The 19,903-nt window shown below is 34.2% G+C and overlaps 1 protein-coding gene across 3 annotated transcripts in view; it reads left to right on the top strand.

Moving 5' to 3' along the window:
* The window catches only part of LOC138692069 (gastrula zinc finger protein XlCGF17.1-like), a 111,839-nt gene extending 101,659 nt beyond the window's left edge, over positions 1 to 10,180 (top strand). For all 3 annotated transcript variants that reach the window (XM_069814970.1, XM_069814963.1, XM_069814959.1), the window contains one exon: positions 4,780 to 10,180. Coding sequence is in view for 2 of the 3 variants with exons in the window: in XM_069814963.1 (XP_069671064.1) it covers positions 4,780 to 5,467 (688 nt within the window). In the remaining variant the exon portion in view is untranslated. The remainder of the gene's footprint in view (positions 1 to 4,779) is intronic.
* The last annotated feature ends 9,723 nt before the right edge of the window (positions 10,181 to 19,903 follow it).

The following is a 19,903-nucleotide window of genomic DNA, read 5'->3' on the forward strand; positions in this document are numbered from 1 at the left end:
AACAGAAAATATCTATTTAGATATATATTCGCACCTCGATCTCTCGATTTACTGGCTACCTGGGAGCAACGACCATAACAAGGTGGAGCAAAGAGAGTTATGATCATTGGCAAATAGTACATTCCGTCGATGCTGCTGCCATCTACAGGCTGGTGGGTAGGTAGGCAGACACTACTTACAAATGGCTTTTAAGGAACCTGGAGGTTCATTGCCGCCGTCATAAGCCCGCCATCTGTCCTTGTCATGAGCAAGATTAATCCAGTCCCTATCATCATATCCCACCTCCCTCAAATCCATTTTACTATTCTCCCGTCTACGTCTCGGCCTCCCAAAGGTCTTTTTCTCTCTGTCCTTCCAACTAACACTCTGTACGCATTTCTGAATTCGCCCATACTTTCTTCATGCACTGCCTTTCTCTGTCTGGATTTAATTTTGATAATTATGTCAGGTGAAGAATACAATGCGTATCTGCATTCTCCTGTAACTTCATTCCTCTTAGCCCCAAATATTTTCCTAAGCACCTTATTCTCAAACACCTTCAACCTCAGTTCCTCTCTCAAAGTGAGAAGCTAAGTTTGACAACTATACAGAACAACTGATAATATAATTGTTTTATAAATTCTAACTTTCAGCGTTTTAACAGCAGACTGGATGACAAATGATAACAGACATTTCCCATATTTATTCTGCGTTTAATTTCCTCCCCAGTATCAGTTACACAGTTTCTCCAAAATATTGAAATTTTCCACCTCTTCAAAGGATAAATTTCCAATTATATGTATGTATGTATTTATTCACACTGCAATGGGTATATACCCTGTGGCAGTGGTAACTAATTACACTCAATAATGACAATAATAAATTTATTAATTAAAAATACAGTTAATAGTAATACCAATAATTAATATAAATAATTAATAAAAACAATAATTTATAATAATAATAATAATAATTTATTTATTTATTTATTTTTATTTATTATTAATATTTGTGTGCTGAACAACAGCCAGAGGCCAATTATAGTTGAGCACAATACACAAACAGAAGATACAAGGGTGCAAAATAAAATAAATAATATCTTAAGTAACAAAAACATACATAAATAAAATTGAGAACAAGAACAGTAAAAACTAATAATCAAAACGAAACTAAACCTTAAAAGGATCTAAATTGTGCCCATGCAAATTGGCATATTTTAGATCCTTTTCATTTCGTACGATGTTCTGACACTAGGCATAATCATATACTTTATTTTTCCGAGATATACTTCCAAACCTACCTCTTTACTTCCTTCAAGTAAAATTTCCGTGTTTTCCCAAATAAGTTGATTACTATTATTATTAGTATTACTACTTTATTGTATTCTTATTATTAGTACTACTACTATCACAACATTTATTATTATTATTATTATTATTATTATTATTATTATTGTTCTGACACTAGGCATAATCATATACTTTGTTTTTCCGAGATATACTTCCAAAACTATCTCTTTACTGCCTTCAAGTAAAATTCCCGTGCTTTCCCTAATAGTTTGTGATTACTATTATTATTAGTGTTACTATTTTATTTTATTCTTATTATTAATACTACTACCACAACATTTATTATTATTATTATTATTATTATTATTATTATTATTATACTTACTTATTGGCTTTTAAGGAACCCGGAGGTTCATTGCCGCCCTCACATAAGCCCGCTATTGATCCCTATCCTGAGCAAGATTAATCCAGTCTCTATCATCATATCCCACCTCCCTCAAATCCATTTTAATATTATCTTCCCATCTACGCCTCGGCCTCCCCAAAGGTCTTTTTCCTTCCGGCCTCCCAACTAACACTCTATATGCATTTCTGGATTTGCCTATACGTGCTACATGCCCTGCCCATCTCAAACGTCTGGATTTAATCTTCCTATTATGTCGGGTGAAGAATACATTGCGTGCAGCTCTGCGTTGTGTAACTTTCTCCATTCTCCTGTAACTTTATCCCTCTTAGCCCCAAATATTTTCCTAAGAACCTTATTCTCAAACACCCTTAATCTCTGTTTTATTATTCTTCTTCTTATTATTATTATTATTATTATTATTATTATTATTATTATTCCAACATTCATGGCTGCGATTTTGATCTATTTAGTGTATAGATTTAGTTTGTTGATGGCAGTGATATAATCTTTTATTTGTTGTTGTGAACTGCTATTTTCATAGCATATTTTTTTATTGATTATTTATGAATTTCGACTTCACCCTTATTTTCTTTGTACTTATTAGTAAACATTACAGAATTAAATTATACAAAAATGTAGCATTATTGTTCCTGTATATATTGTTTTAAGTTATTATTATTATTATTATTATTATTATTTATTTATTTCAATATGTTCGTACCGATTCCTGCCTAATAACTCCGAGTATAACTCCGATAAAAAATGCGAGCACTTTAAATGTCGAAGCCTGTATGCCAGATGTCATGATCTCGATTGCTTATTCCTATGTAAGGTCCTTAAAGGTGACATTAATTGTCAATCATTCTTAAACAGTGTCAGTCTTCGTATTCCTATGAAGGACATAAGACATCGCAAACTCTTCTTTATTAGAAATACTAAATCTTTCTCGCCGGTCTCCAGATGTATTAAAATGCTAACTTACGTGTAGGCGATTTCGATCCAATCAATGTATGGAAGTATTAGAATATGGCAATATCTTCGCTAATATTATTTGCATAATCCTTATACACAAATTGGTAGTACGAATCAAGTCCTTTGCCTAATAATTTATAGTTTCAATTCTTGTAAATTAATTATTGTAATCCATTTTGAATCTTGCGTACACTACTTTCAACACTTGAATATAATTAATTGATTAACTAGTGGACTTACTCGTGTTAATTATGTAAGAATTGTGCGGCTTACAGCTGTTTCAGTGCTTTACGCACCATACAATTCAAACATAATAGACAACATCATAAGAAAGACCAAACAAAAACTTAACAAACACAAAAACATGCAAAACACAACACAAACACAAGAACACAAATACATCAGACTAACATATGAAAACAAAAGCACACATAAGATCGCATCTTCATTCAGAAAGCAGAAATACAACATTACATACAGAACAGAAATCACACTACAAAGGCATCTCAACACACAGAAAACACAAACAAATACGACCACACAGGTGTATACAAACTCACATGTAATAGTTGCGACAAGTCCTACATTGGACAGACAGGCAGATCATTCCAAACACGCTACAAAGAACACATTAAAGCTATAACCAGAGGACACAATAGATCTACATACCCCGATCACATAACCAATGCTAACCATACATACAATAACATAAATGCGGGCATGGAAATCCTACACATACAACCCAAGAACCAAAAACTAAACACACTAGAACAATACGAAATATACAAACACACTAAAACACACCCCGATCAAATTCTCGACACACAGATCAATTTCAGTGCACACACACTATTTGACTCCACTCTTCACCACCATTCAACAATCAAACACACCCACATAACAGGCAGAGAAGTTCGAGATGACGCCAGGGTCTAGTAGGCTCAGAGGATGGTGCGTGAAGCACTGAAACAGCTGGAAGCCGCATAAATCTTACATAATTAACACGAGTATGTCAACTAGTTAATCAATTAATAATTATTGTAGTATTAATTCTTTATTTTGTTGTTAACTTACTTACTTGCTTTTAAGGAACCCGTAGGTTCATTGCCGCCCTCACATAAGCCCGCCATTGGTCCCTATCCTGAGCAAGATTAATCCAGTCTCCACCATCATATCCTACCTCCCTCAAATCCATTTTAATATTATCTTCCCATCTACGTCTCGGCCTCCCCTTGTTAACACAAGTATTTAATTTGTACCATAGTTGTTCATTTTAATGTTTTGATTGTATGACTGTGCTGGACTTTCATTGGCCAATGGCTGTTGTCCGGCACATAAATACCAATAAATGTACAAATTATTATTATTATTATTATTATTATTGTTATTGTTATTATTATTATTAATATTATTATTATTATTATTATTATTATTATTATTATTATTATTATTATTATTATTATTATTATCTAGTCAACTATTGATGGAAGTCAACTATTCATTTCTGCTGTATTGGTTTGCTTATGGTACTACTACTACTACTACTACTACTACTACTACTACTACTACTACTACTACTGCTACTGCTACTACCACGACTACTGCTACTACTACTACTACAACCAATTCTAGAGTGATTATTATTATTATTATTATTATTATTATTATTATTATTATTATTCGACAACCATGATTGCAGATTCGATCCATTCAGTTTGTTCACAATTGATAAATTTTTTTTTTCTTGTAACCATTCCGCTTTATTGTAATTTTAATTTATTTTGATGCTATAATATATCCCAGATTTCTTACGAATTTCGCATTCACCTTTGTTTTGTTTGTATTTATTAATATTACTATAACATTATTACTGTAGCGTATATCAATTGTCTTGGAGCACTATTAACTAAGAACTTTTGACTTGTACATTGATATTTATAAATAAATGAAATTATTATTAAAATTGTTATTGTTATTAAATTTTTCTGAAGATTATTGCTACAAAATTAACGAAGTGTGCAAATCCACTATTAATTTCTGATATATATTGGTTTGGCTATGGCATATAATGTCCAGATCGCATTCTCATATTATATAGAGATTCATTCCGCTAATGGCACATATACTTGTCAGTGTTGCAGTTAGCCATAATAGTGGAGTTGCAACATTCAGCGAAAATATTCCACAAGAAGAGTACATGCATACCGACGGGAAGAAATACGATTGTGACGTTTGCGGAATGTGTTTTCCCGACTTCACCGGACTCAAAAACCATGGCCTCCTGCACACAGGCATCAAGCCATTTAGTTGTGACGTGTGTAGGAGAAGTTTTTCTCGCCCTGCACATCTTAAGCGGCATTCACGGGTGCACACAAGCAAGAAGTTCAGTTGTGACGTGTGTAGGAAGGGTTTTTCTCGCCCTGCACATCTTAAGAGTCATTCACGTGTGCATAAAGGCGGGAAGTCATTCAGTTGTGACTTGTGTGGAAAGGGTTTTTCGAGCTCAGATAGCCTCAATATGCATTTACTCGTACACGAAGGCGAGAAGCCATTCAATTGTGACGTGTGTCGAAAGTGTTTTTCAACCTCTACCCAACTTCAGAGGCATTCTCTTATGCACACAGGTGAGAAACCATTCAGTTGTGACGTCTGTGGAAGGTGTTTTTCGGTTATATATAATCTCAGAAGGCATTCACGCTTACACACCGACGAAAAAACTGATAATTGTCATGTTTGTGGGAGGCATTTCTCTTACGAAGCAAGCTTAAAATTCCATTTACGCGATGTGTGCGGGAAGACTACACAGAATCCAGTAACATAAAAACACTTGAACGCGTTCTTAGGCCCGTAAAACACTTGAAGAGTTTGCGCTAGTGAGAATTGTATTGCGAGAAAATTCAAAGATTGATAGCATGGATTCAAATGGACGTCCACACACTGGAAGAGATTCTCGTTCGAGGCAAAAACCTCACGCGAGTTTCTCGCTGGAATCAGTAGCTCAGCGAATTTTCTTGACACATTTATCAAAGATGTTTGACATTTATACTCTATGACGATTGAATGTAAAAAAAAGATATCACAGGTGGCGATGAATTGTATTGTTTTTATTCGAAAATGAGGAAAGATGGCTGATAATAGCAATCAGAAACTTATCGAAATTGTACGATGTAACCCGTAGGCCTATTTATATGATACATGGGATGAAAACTATAAAAACACGAAACTTAAAGAAGAAATCTGGAGACAGATTATCTGAAAATCAATAGGGCTATATTTTATTTTGATGAGATTTAATAGTATTAATTAAACATTTGAAATGTATATGTCTTAACAGTATGCATAATTTTAATCAGAACATAGCAAAGAATCTATCATGAATGGCAAAAAACTGTGGTCCATTCAACCTGAAATAACGCCTAATCGTATCATCATTCAAATCGAAATCAGTGTCCAAAACTCGCCATAATTTTCGTAAGATACAATGTGATTTTCAGAGATTTCTGGCTTTAATTTTAGGCCTACTTTTTCTTTTCATTAACAAAATATGTTCATGTAACTCCATTTCCTCATCATCTGAATACTCAGATTCAACATAGCGGTCGTACGTAATTTGTAAAGTACGACAATATACTTACAGGTTATATGTTTAAGTACGACAATATACGTAAATACATAACCTATAATATTTCCCCTAACGAGTCATTACTATAATCAGAAAAATGCTTTCTGCATGAAGGCAGTGCATAGATGATCCTAGCGAGGTGTGATCTGTGATAGCGAGAACTCGCCAAGTGTGTGGAGGAAGGCTCTTCGCCTCTTTCTCGCAACACATTTCTCGCTAGCGAAAACTCTTCAAGTGTGTTACGGGCCTTACAGGTAGAAAGCTGTGCTAGAGCAACGCGTGGGAAAAGCGTTGCTGATTGCAGTAATATCAAAAGGCATGCAGGCTTACAGAAGCCAGAAACCTTTCAAGAGCCATATGTGGCAACACCTACATGGTATAAGGCACTCTCGAAATGCATACGCGAGTACACTTACTCCACATCAGTGTTGCCAAACTGTAAGTGCACAAAATGTGTGATATTTTTATTGCTGTGTGGAATTTTCACATCCAAGGGTAAATATTTTAGTTAATTGAAAAATATATATTTTTTTTATTTAGGAGATTATTTCTACTGGCAGAGTTAAGGCGATGAAACCATTTCTTTCACTCAACCAGTATTAGAGCAACAGTAAATATAAAAATGGCAGAAATACAGAGGCAATATACAATTAATAATGATAATAATAATAATAACAATAATAATAATAATGAATTGAAAACAAGTTTAGTTACATTTCATTCTAACAAGGAGAGGATACGCTCTGTATATCACCGAATTAAATCAGATTTTGTGACATGAAAGTACAAGACGTACTGTTTAAAGTCGTACCTGCTATGGGTGGCCAATGACCCCTCGTTTTGGAAATATTGGCTATTGTTTATGACATACTTCCGTTAGGTGCCTATTAGGGAAGCATTAGACTGTGTAAGGCCGTAGCTCATGTGGTTGGATGCTGAGTTGTCATCCAGACAACCCGAGTTCGAATCCTCATGCCTTCTCAGTTTTGTAAAGCTTTATATTATTATTATTATTACTTTAATTCACTCTCAGTTGTCAGTTCCTATATTCAAAGCCATGTTGAAATATGCGTGGTATGCATCAAAATTGATAAACGAACGAGAAGTGTTTGTGAATGTGAAGGATATCTGTTTCGCAGCAGAAGTGCGGAAAAATGTGTGTGACTGTGGACAACCTTCTTTCATTTGCTGTGCATGTATGTATGTTTTGTGTGTTTTTATGACATCATAATGAATCTGGTACAAAATGAAATGGAATCCTACGTGAGCAGTATTTCATTGTTTATCCTTTACAATACAATGTTAGTTAATTAGTAATTTGTTTAAAACATGATGAAGCATTCAATACATCGAGAAATATGATATAGGTATGTAAATAGATAACTGTGATCACAATATTAATCATTATTAAAAGAAAAGAATATAGAACCGGTTAAGATTCGAACTCTGGTTGCTTGGATAGCAACTCAGCACCCAACCATATGGGCTACGCTGTCACACAGTCTAATGCTTCCCTATTAGGCACCTAACGGAAGTATGTCACAAACAATAGCCAATATTTCCAAAACGAGGGGTCAATGGCCACCCATACCAGGTATGACTTTAAACAGTACGTCTTGAACTTTCATCTCACACAATCCTATTCTATTCAGTGATATACAGAGCATGTCCTCTTCTTGTAAGACTCAAAAAGTTATAGTAATATGAATCGAATTGTTAAAATCATAGAGAACATTTATATGTTAAAAATGAAAATGATATATCAGAAAAAATTGTATTTTAGGAAAGCTCACATTCTAAACAGTCTATATCAAATTAGTAAATGTCTGACAGCCCCTTAAGGTGTGAGGTATGGAGTTCCAATGACGAGAAATTGAAACGGAGAATGAAGAATATCGGGAAGTGTTATGATGAGGTATACTCAATGTATCAGCGGTCAGAGATCGAGTATTTAGGTTATGGTTGGAGCATAAATACACAAGACGAGATGGCAGATAACTTGGGGTTGAGGTGCGCTGAATTTGAAATAGCAGAGAAGTTCTGCGATCATTGAGCTCGAGACAGATAAAGATTGGAAAAATGGTGAAATAATATCGTATCGTCGAACATAGCACACACAATTTTAGTCACACAGAGTTAGTGTGCACTCAATGTTGGTTGCTTGACGGTTGTCAGCCCAGTTTGAGATCTGTGGATATAGAGGGAAAAATTCGATCGGTGTCTGGTAGAGTTCCCGGGTAGCTCAATTGGGAGAGCGTTGGTACATTTAACCAAAGGTCCCGGGTTCGATACCCGGCCCCGGAACAATTTTTCTCTCGAAATTATTCAAATCAACTTCACATGGAGTTATACCTGAAAGCTTGATTTGCATTATGATTATGAATATTATGATTATTATTATTATTATTACTATCATTATTATGCCAACATCAATAGTTGCGGGTTCGATCCATTCAATGTATAGACTTAGTTTATTCATGTCAATGAAGTGATCTTTTAAGTAGTCTTGGAAAAATTGTCTTTAATATTTCGTTTTTTTTAGTAATCTTAAATTATAATATGTCACAGATTATTTGCCAATTTACTTTTACCTTTGTAATAAATACTTACTTACTGGCCTTTAAGGAACCCTAAGGTTCATTGCCGTCCTCAATTAAGCCCGTCATTGATTCCTATCCTGAGCAAGATTAATCCAGTCTATCATCATATCCCATCTCCCTCAAATCCATTTTAACATTATCCTCCCATATACGTCTCGCTCACCCCAAAGGTCTTTTCCTCTCCGGCCTCCCAACTAACACTCTATATGCATTTCTGGATTCGCCCATATGTGCTACATGCCCTGCCCATCTCAAACATCTGGATTTAATGTTCCTAATTATGTCAGGTGAAGAATACAATGCGTGCAGTTCTGTGTTGTGTAACTTCCTCCATTCTCCTGTATCTTCATCCCTCTTAGCCCCAAATATACTCAAACACCCTTAACCTATGTACCTCTCTCAAAGTGAGAGTCCAAGTTTCACAACCATACAGAACAACCGGTAATATAACTGTTTTATAAATTCTAACTTTCAGATTTTTTTTGACAGCAGGCTGGATGATAAAAGCTTCTCAACCGAATAATAACAGGCATTTCCCATATTTATTCTTCGTTAATTTCCTTCCGAGTCTCATTTATATTTGTTATTGTTGCTCCAAGATATTATTTTGAATTTTTCCATGTTTTCAAAGGATAAATTTCCAATTTGTTTATTTCCATTTCGTACAATATTATCGTCACGAGACATAATCATATAGTTTGTCTTTTCGGGATTTACTTCCAAACCTATCTCTTTACTTGCTTCAAGTAAAATTCCCGTGTTTTCCCTAATCGTTTGTGGCTTTTCTCCTAACATATTCACGTCATCCACATAGACAAGCAGCTGATGTAACCCGTTCAATTCCAAACCCTCTCTGTTATCCTGGACTTTCCTAATGGCATACTCTAGAGCAAAGTTAAAAAGTAAAGGTGATAGTGCATTGTAATAAATACTATAGTAGTAATTTACACAAAAAAATTGTGTTTAATTTCCTTGCAAATATTGTTTTTAATTAATAATATTTGATTATTATTGTAATAATTGAGCTACCATACACTACTGTTGACCAACTCTTGACTATTATCTGTGGATTTCGAACTGGCGGATCAAGGTCACGTACAAAAATACAAACCACGCATGAGTCACTGAACTTAAAACTATGAACTGAAGCACTTATAATTCTCAGTCTCAGCTGACTTTAGTTGAGGAAAATGATCCAAGATTGGGGTAAGCACACGGCAAATGCAGCCTATTGTTTGACCTTGAGTCAACAGTTCGAAATGCACAGATAATAGTGCATTAATATTAATTATATTTTTTATGTCCCATCCACTATAGGGAATTGATAAAAAATACCTTGAAAATATCTTGGATTTATAGTATTGATTAGTAGAAATTGTTGTGATCACTGGGAGAGCTGTAAGCACACCTAACCCGCCCTAAATACGTACCTTACATATTTACGAATATCATCGTGCGTGAATGAATAATACGACCATATTTCGTTAATGTAATAGTGAGTTTCAGTGTCGCCAATATAGTAATAATACTACACACCTAATCAAACGTAACCTAACGTTACCTGTCACATAATAAACACCTAATCTAACGTAACCTAACCTGTCGCATATTACAACACACCTGTAGTAACATTCATCACATCTTGCTACCGTGATGAGTAAATTTATTTCCCACAACCAGCAACGAATGAAACATTGAAACTGCTAACGATTTACGATGAACAATTTTATTTAGGGCGCATATGAGATTCTACAACTCTGACATATCATTCGCCTCATTTTCCGCATCTCAGCAATAGATTCCTCACAATAGCCTATATTACAGAACATATACGGGATAACATTCATTGTTACACAAATTAATCTAGCAGTATTTGGTATAGATCAGTATTGTCTGGAGGAAGCTAAAAAATTACAATTCCTAAGAAAAGACCAAAATGTATTACTTACTGATAAAATAAGAGGCCTACAAGATTATTGTAGTCTCTTGATCACCTCAGCAAGATCTCTTAGTGGGAAAAAGTGATTCTGCCCTCTACATTTCAGGGTAGTTCACGAAACATGCAGCAGCTATACCAAGATGCTAAGTCCTTTGTTCAAAGCATGACGAACCTTACATTTTCTTAACTTTCACCTACAATCCGCAATGTCCTGAAATACCTACTGCATTACTCCCACATGAAAAACTCGCTGATCGTCCTGACATTGTTACTTGCGATTTCGCATTGAAACTCAAGAAATGAAGACGGATAGGTTCAAGGAAAAGTATTTGGCATAAAAAAAAACATTCAGAGGGAGTATGTCACACTATTATGAAAGCAAATAACTTTCCAAATGTTTGGTATTCTTCATTGAATGTAAGTCTGAACAATTTTTATTTGAACTTCTTATGGACTCAGTTTGCAGTATTTGCTGTACAAGCCACTAGTTCAGTATAATTTCGTTTGCATGGCCCGGCTGCTGGTGTCGGTAGCCATCTAGTGTAAGTGGATCGTAATTCCAGGAAGAAATATGGCGACTTTCATAATAATTACAATAGTTCAGTGTATGTTTTGCGATATATTAAATGTGCTAATGTAGTAATAATTCCGTGTCTGTAGTACAGTAAGGCTTGAAATGTGTTGTGGCTATGATAAAAGTACCGTATTGAAAATTAGTTTACAGCGCCACCTTGACAGTGATAATAATGTGCAATATTCGTTCAGTGACCGGTGGGTACTCTGCAGTGACCATTAATCATTATTATTGAATTTTAAAATTATTTTATTGCTATACCACGGAAGGTGGAAACACTAATTTCTGCATCACGAACTTTACATGTAAGCCTAGATCATATATAAAACAGATCGCTCAAGCTTATGTTAAATTTGGACGCAACTGGAAAATAACGGACGCTATGCGTCGCTAGTGTCGAGAAATGAGCTTGCAATAACAAACACTAGATGGCAGAGTACCTGAAAAGTACATAGAGTAATACGACTGTGGGAAGACTTTTTTACGTGATGCCACCTAATTTCTTTCTCATTGTAAAGTGAGGTTATGTTACAATAAGACTTTGATGTGTCGCTAAATTGTAGCATACAGAAGCTTGTTTTACCCAAATTCATCAACACACATAGATGACATTTTGGTACATGGCTGATATAATGTTGTTTGCGTTCAATATATAATCTGTCATCATTTGATGTACGATATCTAATTGTTTTTAATTTTCAGTATACAATACCTCCCTAGCAACAACTATCACAAAATACTAAAAAGAGCAGATTTGTCTGCGTTTGTTGAATGCACATCATGATGCTCACGAAAAGGCACTAATTTATTTTGTGTGACCAAGATTACAATTTTTGAATATGAAGGAAAAGCAGGTATCCCTCTTCTGAAATTTATCCGAAAGGGGAAGAATTACAACTCCCTCCCCCTACACGTTTTCATTTTACAGGTGTATTATATGATGCGATATTGAAGCAGATAAATAATAACTGTACATTTCTCGTCCACATTAAATTCAACGTGTTCATAACGTAGACCTGATATATTGCTTCATGTAGGCTACACAGCTGGCAGTGTTCTTTTTACAAATAAGCGGTCGTACTAATCATTTTCTTTTCATCTGAACTATTGCTAGAAAATGCGTTTGTGTTTTTATTTGCTCTGTATGTTGTTAAATAACTACTGAACATCGTCTTTGTTTAACAAATTGTTCAAGTATTCGTTTCATATCAGTCTTACGGTATTGAATTATGTCCATAACGTGGGCGAGATATTATCAGGCTGGAAAATTCGCTCTGAATGCATTTTTTTTTACACAATTTTCTAATTTTCAACAGATTTAAGATACCCTGTGCGGTTTCTCTGCCAATGCAGAGTTAATTGCAATATACGGTAATTCTGTTATTTTCCTGACACTTTTATATCCGTTCTCATAAACGTACTGATTTAGATTCTTTACCCTACTGTAGGTATTTTGCTCTCTACAAATCATCGTTAGTCAAATGAAATAGCCTATAATAGTTGTTTGTAACGAATTAGTAGACAACCTCAATCCCTCCTGACCGCCTCCCTTACGAATTTCTTTCTAACTTTAATCAAATTTACTTTATACTGGTCCTTAAATTACTGAAACTAGTGCTGAGGTAGTTACGGTGATTTCTGAAGTGAAAATAGTTCAATTTATAAGGGTGAAATCAAAAATAATTTTTGTAGCCTTTCCTTGTCCTTAATTGGAAATTTGAGTAACTTCATATGACGACAATATTTCTTCCTTCTTCTGCAGTTAACATAATCGCAGATGGACATTTCTAAATGAAGTTTGTTACACAGAAACCTTTGAGACAATATTGACACTTGAAATTCTTTATATAGTTCATCTATAAGAGTTAAACTAGCGCTGAGGTAGTTTCCTTCATACTCCGCTTATTCACCTTGCATACACGAGTCTGTAAACAGGTTAGGTTTGGTCAGTGCTGTCATGGTAATTTTTTTCTTGGCCATACACCCCACCCCTTGTTTTCTCCCTTGAAATATATTTTACTCTCCTCTCTCTATCTCTCCAATTGCCATTTAATTATTTTTTTTTAATATTAAAGAAGAAGTAAATAAATTGTTTTGCTTTACAATTTAATTGTACAAGTTTGATTTAAAGAATACACCATGTAGCACCACCATAGATGCACACTTGTCTCGATGAATCTTGGAGTGTATATTTGCAGCACTTCTTGTTTTTCAACCATTATTTTATATAATTCTGGATTCCAGTGCTGAAGAGGTGGATAATTTTTGTTTATGAACATCAAACAAAATAGGTACAGTAGGAACAGGAAGAGATGATCTAAGATCTGTATAGATCTCCACGTACAAAACTTAGGCACCATATGCCGTATGGCTCCTTACAGACAAAATTTTCATTTCCCCATACGATTAATTAAAAAAAATTGTAGGTTCCATACGATATATGGCCTCATGTGGCCTCCATGACAGCACTGGGGTCAGTTAGTTTAGGCACTTTTACACCTTGCATATACAATCAACTGCATCTCCACAAAAAAATTCCTTATAAATTGAACGGTTTTCACTTCAGAAATCACAGGAACCGCTTCACCCAGGTAAGTAGTTAGCAGTTAATCATTTCAAAGCTCTTGTTATATTATGAAATAGCATCACACAATGCTGCCAAAATAAATGTTCCCAGTGTTAAAATTACAGAGTGTAAATTTCGCTTAGGACAGTTTTTGCTCTGGAAAATTAAAGGAAACAAACAGTATATCAAACCAGCAGCTGAGACACAAAGCACCTGAAATTCGAAAGTGGTTAAAAATTTTTATATTTCGTTCTTTCTTATTTACCAGCAACAGAAGTACCGGTATCAGATTTTTTGCAGAGCTAATATCAGAGGCCCCTCCTATTAGAGAATGTTTTGAATATTATTATATTCTGGAAAACTACATTGGCACATCAACCTCCCCTCCCCCCGCCTGAATTCTGGGCTGAAGCACGAAAATTTCGAAATGTACAAACTACAGATGCGGCAGAATATTACCACAATGGTCTTCAGCAAGAATTTTGTAAGACATATCCAAATATCTTCATGGTCATTACTTACTTACTTACAAATGGCTTTTAAGGAACCCGAAGGTTCATTGCCGCCCTCACATAAGCCCACCATCGGTCCCTATCCTGTGCAAGATTAATCCAGTCTCTATCATCATACCCCACCTCCCTCAAATCCATTTTATCTTCATGGTCATTATATGTATTAAAATAAAACATATATTACATGTGAAGTACCTACTAAAAATGAGAGAAAAAGAAATGGGAAGGACAATAAAAAAAGTGGAATGGACAAACACTAAGAAACTATTCATCTTGAATCAGTATGAACAATAAGATACTTTTTTTTTTTTGGTGCTAGTGGTATAGAATATGAAATTAAGTTGCATCAATAAGTTTTTCGAGTTTAGCATTACTTTAAGTATTTATTGTCCCCCTGTTGGAAAGATGGAATTACTTTGTTTGAAACTTGATGAAATTTTATTGTACCTTAACTCAATTTATTAAGGTACAATAAAATTCAAAATAATAACTGCAGGCCATTTTAAAATAAATCTGTTGGATGTAATTTATTTCTTAATTTATTAGGACCATAAAGGTATTGTTACAAGCGATAGATTGAATCATTTTTATCTTAATAATTTAATGTAGGATGATTATTTCGGGAATTGTTATGCTCTAAATTGTGAGGATATTTTAATACTTTTTTAAAATATAAATTTGGAATATGTTTCCAGTTAGTAAAGAGTAATTCAGAGAGACAGAGGTCTCAAGCATATTTAATGACACATGCCAGAATTATTAAATATGAAAAAAAGAGTTCTTGCACTAACATACTGTTTATAAAGTAACCAAATCTTAAGAAATACAGTATATGTACTGGTATTCTATATAAAGGCATAGGAGTGAATATAAATCTGTTTTAAGGAATTCCTATTTAATATTCCTGCTATAGGAACATGACAAAATAAATACAACGCAGCATGGAAGCTAATTCAACTTTATCGAGTATTGTTGATGAGATGTGTTATGAAGGTAGACCGAATCATTCAATATAAATGTATAAATAGGACGAATAATAATAGATTAATTTCAATGTATGTAGTATCAAAACTGAAAGTGGTAACTAGTCTATGAATGATGTCTTAACAAGTATAAATAAAATGGACTCTTGACAATAGACACACATTTGGCTTCAATAATAACTAGGACTTCAAGGAATTTATGGTAGCTCACCTGTCAGGCAAAACTCTGAATAGTCTGCATTGTCGAACTATAGAAGCGCGATTAAAAAGTATTTTTTTCCCCACCCATTACATATGATTGCTTTTTTCAAGTCCCGGTAATAACGTTATTAAATTAATTATCCCACATATTTGGGTGGTGCCTTTCTCTTTGTTTCTGACATAATTTATGAGAGTTTCTCTTTTACACTTCAATAGAGAAATACAACTTTCAGTGGACAATGAACGTGTAACTCTAATGGAACTCTAAGAACCACAGCATTAATGTTTTCTTCTTTTCTTTCATGCCCTTTAGTTTTTGTTGCAGATAACATCATGCTATTGGATAATTATACATGCACCTTTCTAATAAAATTGGCATATATTTCACTGGTCTCAGAAGTAAAATTAAATGTATAATAGCTTCTCGGTGCAAAATATTTACTGAAAATTATTGTAGGATTTGAATAGAAATGCCACTTCTCAGGCAAGGTTATTCGTGGATGACTGTATAATATATAGAAAAAATTAGTGATAAATCTTGTATCACCGCCTTGCAAAACTAGCTTGACGTTATTGAAAACTGGACTACAACAAATAAAATTAAAATCAATGTGAGCAAAAGTAAATCAATATGTATCCTTCTGTAAAACACAAAATTAAATTCGTCTCATATACCAATTAAATGGATCACCAGTGCCACAAGTAAACACTTAGGTACTGTATATATTTTAGTAACAAACTGGTTGAAATAAGTCACTAATATTACAAGGATAGCCTGAAAACACTACATTTCTTTATGCGTATTCTTAAGAAAGCTAACTGAAAGTCAAAAGAATTAATGTACATAACCCATGTTCGGTCCACTGCTGTGGAGTAATGGTAGGCACATCTGACCGTGAAATGAGTGGGCCCGGGTTCAAATCCTGATTGGGGCAAGTTACCTGGTTGAGGTTTTTTCCGAGGTTTTCCCCAATTGTAAGGCGAATGTCATGTAATCTATGGCGAATCCTCAACCTCATCTCGCCAAATATCATTTCACTATCACCAATCCCATCGAGGCTAAATAACCTAGTAGTTGATACAACATCGTTAAATAATCAATTTAAAAAAAAGACGTCAGATAAGCAGAGGAAGTTACAAAAGCTTGTGGTGGCGAATTTAAAGTTTCCGTGATGTTCAAGAAAGGAAAGTACTACAAAAGGGAGGAAAAATAGATAGCCTATATTGGTATATTCAGCACATGATATTACACAGGAGATATCACCACATATGGTTGTAAATAACCAAGAACATTTTAAATCTGAATGTGTATTTTAGTGTAATCAAGTGTTGCTTTGTATAATAAGAACTGTAGGCACTGTGTATAAATCTCGATATGCATCTGAAAAAAATAGTAATCAACTTGGCAGAAATGTTCCTGTGTCACAATATAATTCGTAATATTTTATTTGTTAATGGCACTGTTATTTTGATTAAAGTATGTCAGCAGTTACATGTACTACACAAGTGTCTTAATTCTTTGGAAAACAACTATTTATGTCATTTGGAACAATAATATGAACATTTTCCATTTTGGTAATAAATTAAGTGGCAAGAAAATGTTCGTCACACCATATAATATTTCATATTTTTTACACGATTAATTATTCCTTTTCATTAAGATTTTCTGTATATATTTTGGAATGCTTACGTTAAAAGACAGTGATGGCTCTTTCATAAACTCTTAAGTATTTAATTAAATATCCTGTGAAGATCATAGTTACTTCGAAAATGTTATGTGTGTCACTATGGAATGACCCATCAGTATTGTTAGTATTGTTACAAATTACAAAACCTGAAACTGTTAAAATGGGATCAGGAGTAGTGACAAAAAAATGTAATGTTTTAGGCCTACATCAACATGACTATTTTAATCCAGTGTCTAATAGTTTTTAAGATTTGAAGGCCTTTTGAGGTAAACAGTATTGAAAATGTGAGGGAAGGGGTATTTCTTGGTAATGGATTAGGCCTGTATATTTTATATTATTAACTATATATTGTTAAAGTACCTAGTAAATATCGTAATATGTATATTATATAATACTGTAAACGAGACATCACAGGCTGCAAACTAGATTATTCTTGTTTTTGTATAATTATACGAACATGTATGAAATAAACAAGACTACTATTGCTTAGGTTAGGATAGTATTACTTATATATTGTAATCAGGCTATATGCACAAATTTTCCTATATACTACTATCATAACTAAATAGGTAATGTTAACATTAATTTTCATACGTTTTTGTGGTGCAAATTAAAATAATTCAAAGTAAAGTATAACGAAACTCCGACAACATTATAATTATGAACGTCAAATTCTCTTATTTTATTTATTTTTCAGTGTTTGGTCCCTTATTCCCCATTATTCTTTGGATTTATCTTAGTAAAATATCAATTAACGGATAAATTATGTTATACACTCAGTTGATAATATAAATAATATTCACGACAAATATATAAAAACAGAAGAGATAACGAATCATAATTTAGCCGACCGATAACTTTATAACATGGTCTACATATTCTATATTCTATATAGGTACATTGGCTTTGCGCCGAGAGATTGTATTGCATTCTATTCAATACAAAGGCGTACTTTATCTTATCTCTTCGCTTCGCCCACGTGACAACTATATTTAGCTCCCTCGTTCCGAACTTGCCGAGGTCATATAGGCCAATAATATTTATCCATGGTCATCAGTTGTCGACAGTACATACGAGATAATCTCGTAAGCAGGAAATAATCGATTTAGACCGACCAGACCGGTTCAGAGTTCGTGTCTCGTGATGGTGTTGGTCGTTGTGCCATCTGTTGACGATTATTGAACTACATCAAGCCGGCCTCGACTGCAATCCCTAAAGCCTATATAAAAGAGCTATCTGTTAGTATATATGATCTAGGCTGTCACATAATAAACACCTAATCTAACGTAACCTAACCTGTCGCATATTACAACACACCTGTAGTAACATTCATCACATCTTGCTACCGTGATGAGTAAGTTTATTTCCCACAACCAGCAACGAATGAAACATTGAAACTGCTAACGATTTACGATGAACAATTTTATTTAGGGCGCATATGTGATTCTACTACTCTGACATATCATTCGCCTCATTTTCCGCATCTCAGCAATAGATTCCTCACAATAGCCTATATTACAGAACATATACGGGATAACATTCATTGTTACACAAATTAATCTAGCAGTATTTGGTATAGATCAGTATTGTCTGGAGGAAGCTAAAAAATTACAATTCCTAAGAAAAGACCAAAATGTATTACTTACTGATAAAATAAGAGGCCTACAAGATTATTGTAGTCTCTTGATCACCTCAGCAAGATCTCTTAATGGGAAAAAGTGATTCTGCCCTCTACATTTCAGGGTAGTTCACGAAACATGCAGCAGCTATACCAAGATGCGAAGTCCTTTGTTCAAAGCATGACGAACCTTACATTTTCTTAACTTTCACCTACAATCCGCAATGTCCTGAAATAGCTACTGCATTACTCCCACATGAAAAACTCGCTGATCGTCCTGACATTGTTACTTGCGATTTCGCATTGAAACTCAAGAAATGAAGACGGATAGGTTCAAGGAAAAGTATTTGGCATAAAAAAAAAAAAAACATTCAGAGGGAGTATGTCACACTATTATGGAAGCAAATAACTTTCCAAATGTTTGGTATTCTTCATTGAATGTAAGTCTGAACAATTTTTATTTGAACTTCTTATGGACTCAGTTTGCAGTATTTGCTGTACAAGCCACTAGTTCAGTATAATTTCGTTTGCATGGCCCGGCTACTGGTGTCGGTAGCCATCTAGTGGAAGTGGATCGTAATTCCAGGAAGAAATATGGCGACTTTCAGAATAATTACAGTAGTTCAGTGTATGTTTTGCGATATATTAAATGTGCTAATGTAGTAATAATTCCGTGTCTGTAGTACAGTAAGACTTGAAATGTGTTGTGGCTATGATAAAAGTACCGTATTGAAAATTAGTTTACAGCGCCACCTTGACAGTGATAATAATGTGCAATATTCGTTCAGTGACCTGTGGGTACTCTGTAGTGACCATTAATCATTATTATTGAATTTTTTTATTATTTTATTGCTATACCACGGAAGGCGGAAACACTAATTTCTGCATCGCGAACTTTACAAGTAAGTTAACAGACATCCAGTATCACGGCTTTCTTGATTATAGGTACTTTCT

Source organism: Periplaneta americana, chromosome 16 (assembly GCF_040183065.1).
Source record: "Periplaneta americana isolate PAMFEO1 chromosome 16, P.americana_PAMFEO1_priV1, whole genome shotgun sequence".
NCBI lineage: Eukaryota > Metazoa > Arthropoda > Insecta > Blattodea > Blattidae > Periplaneta > Periplaneta americana.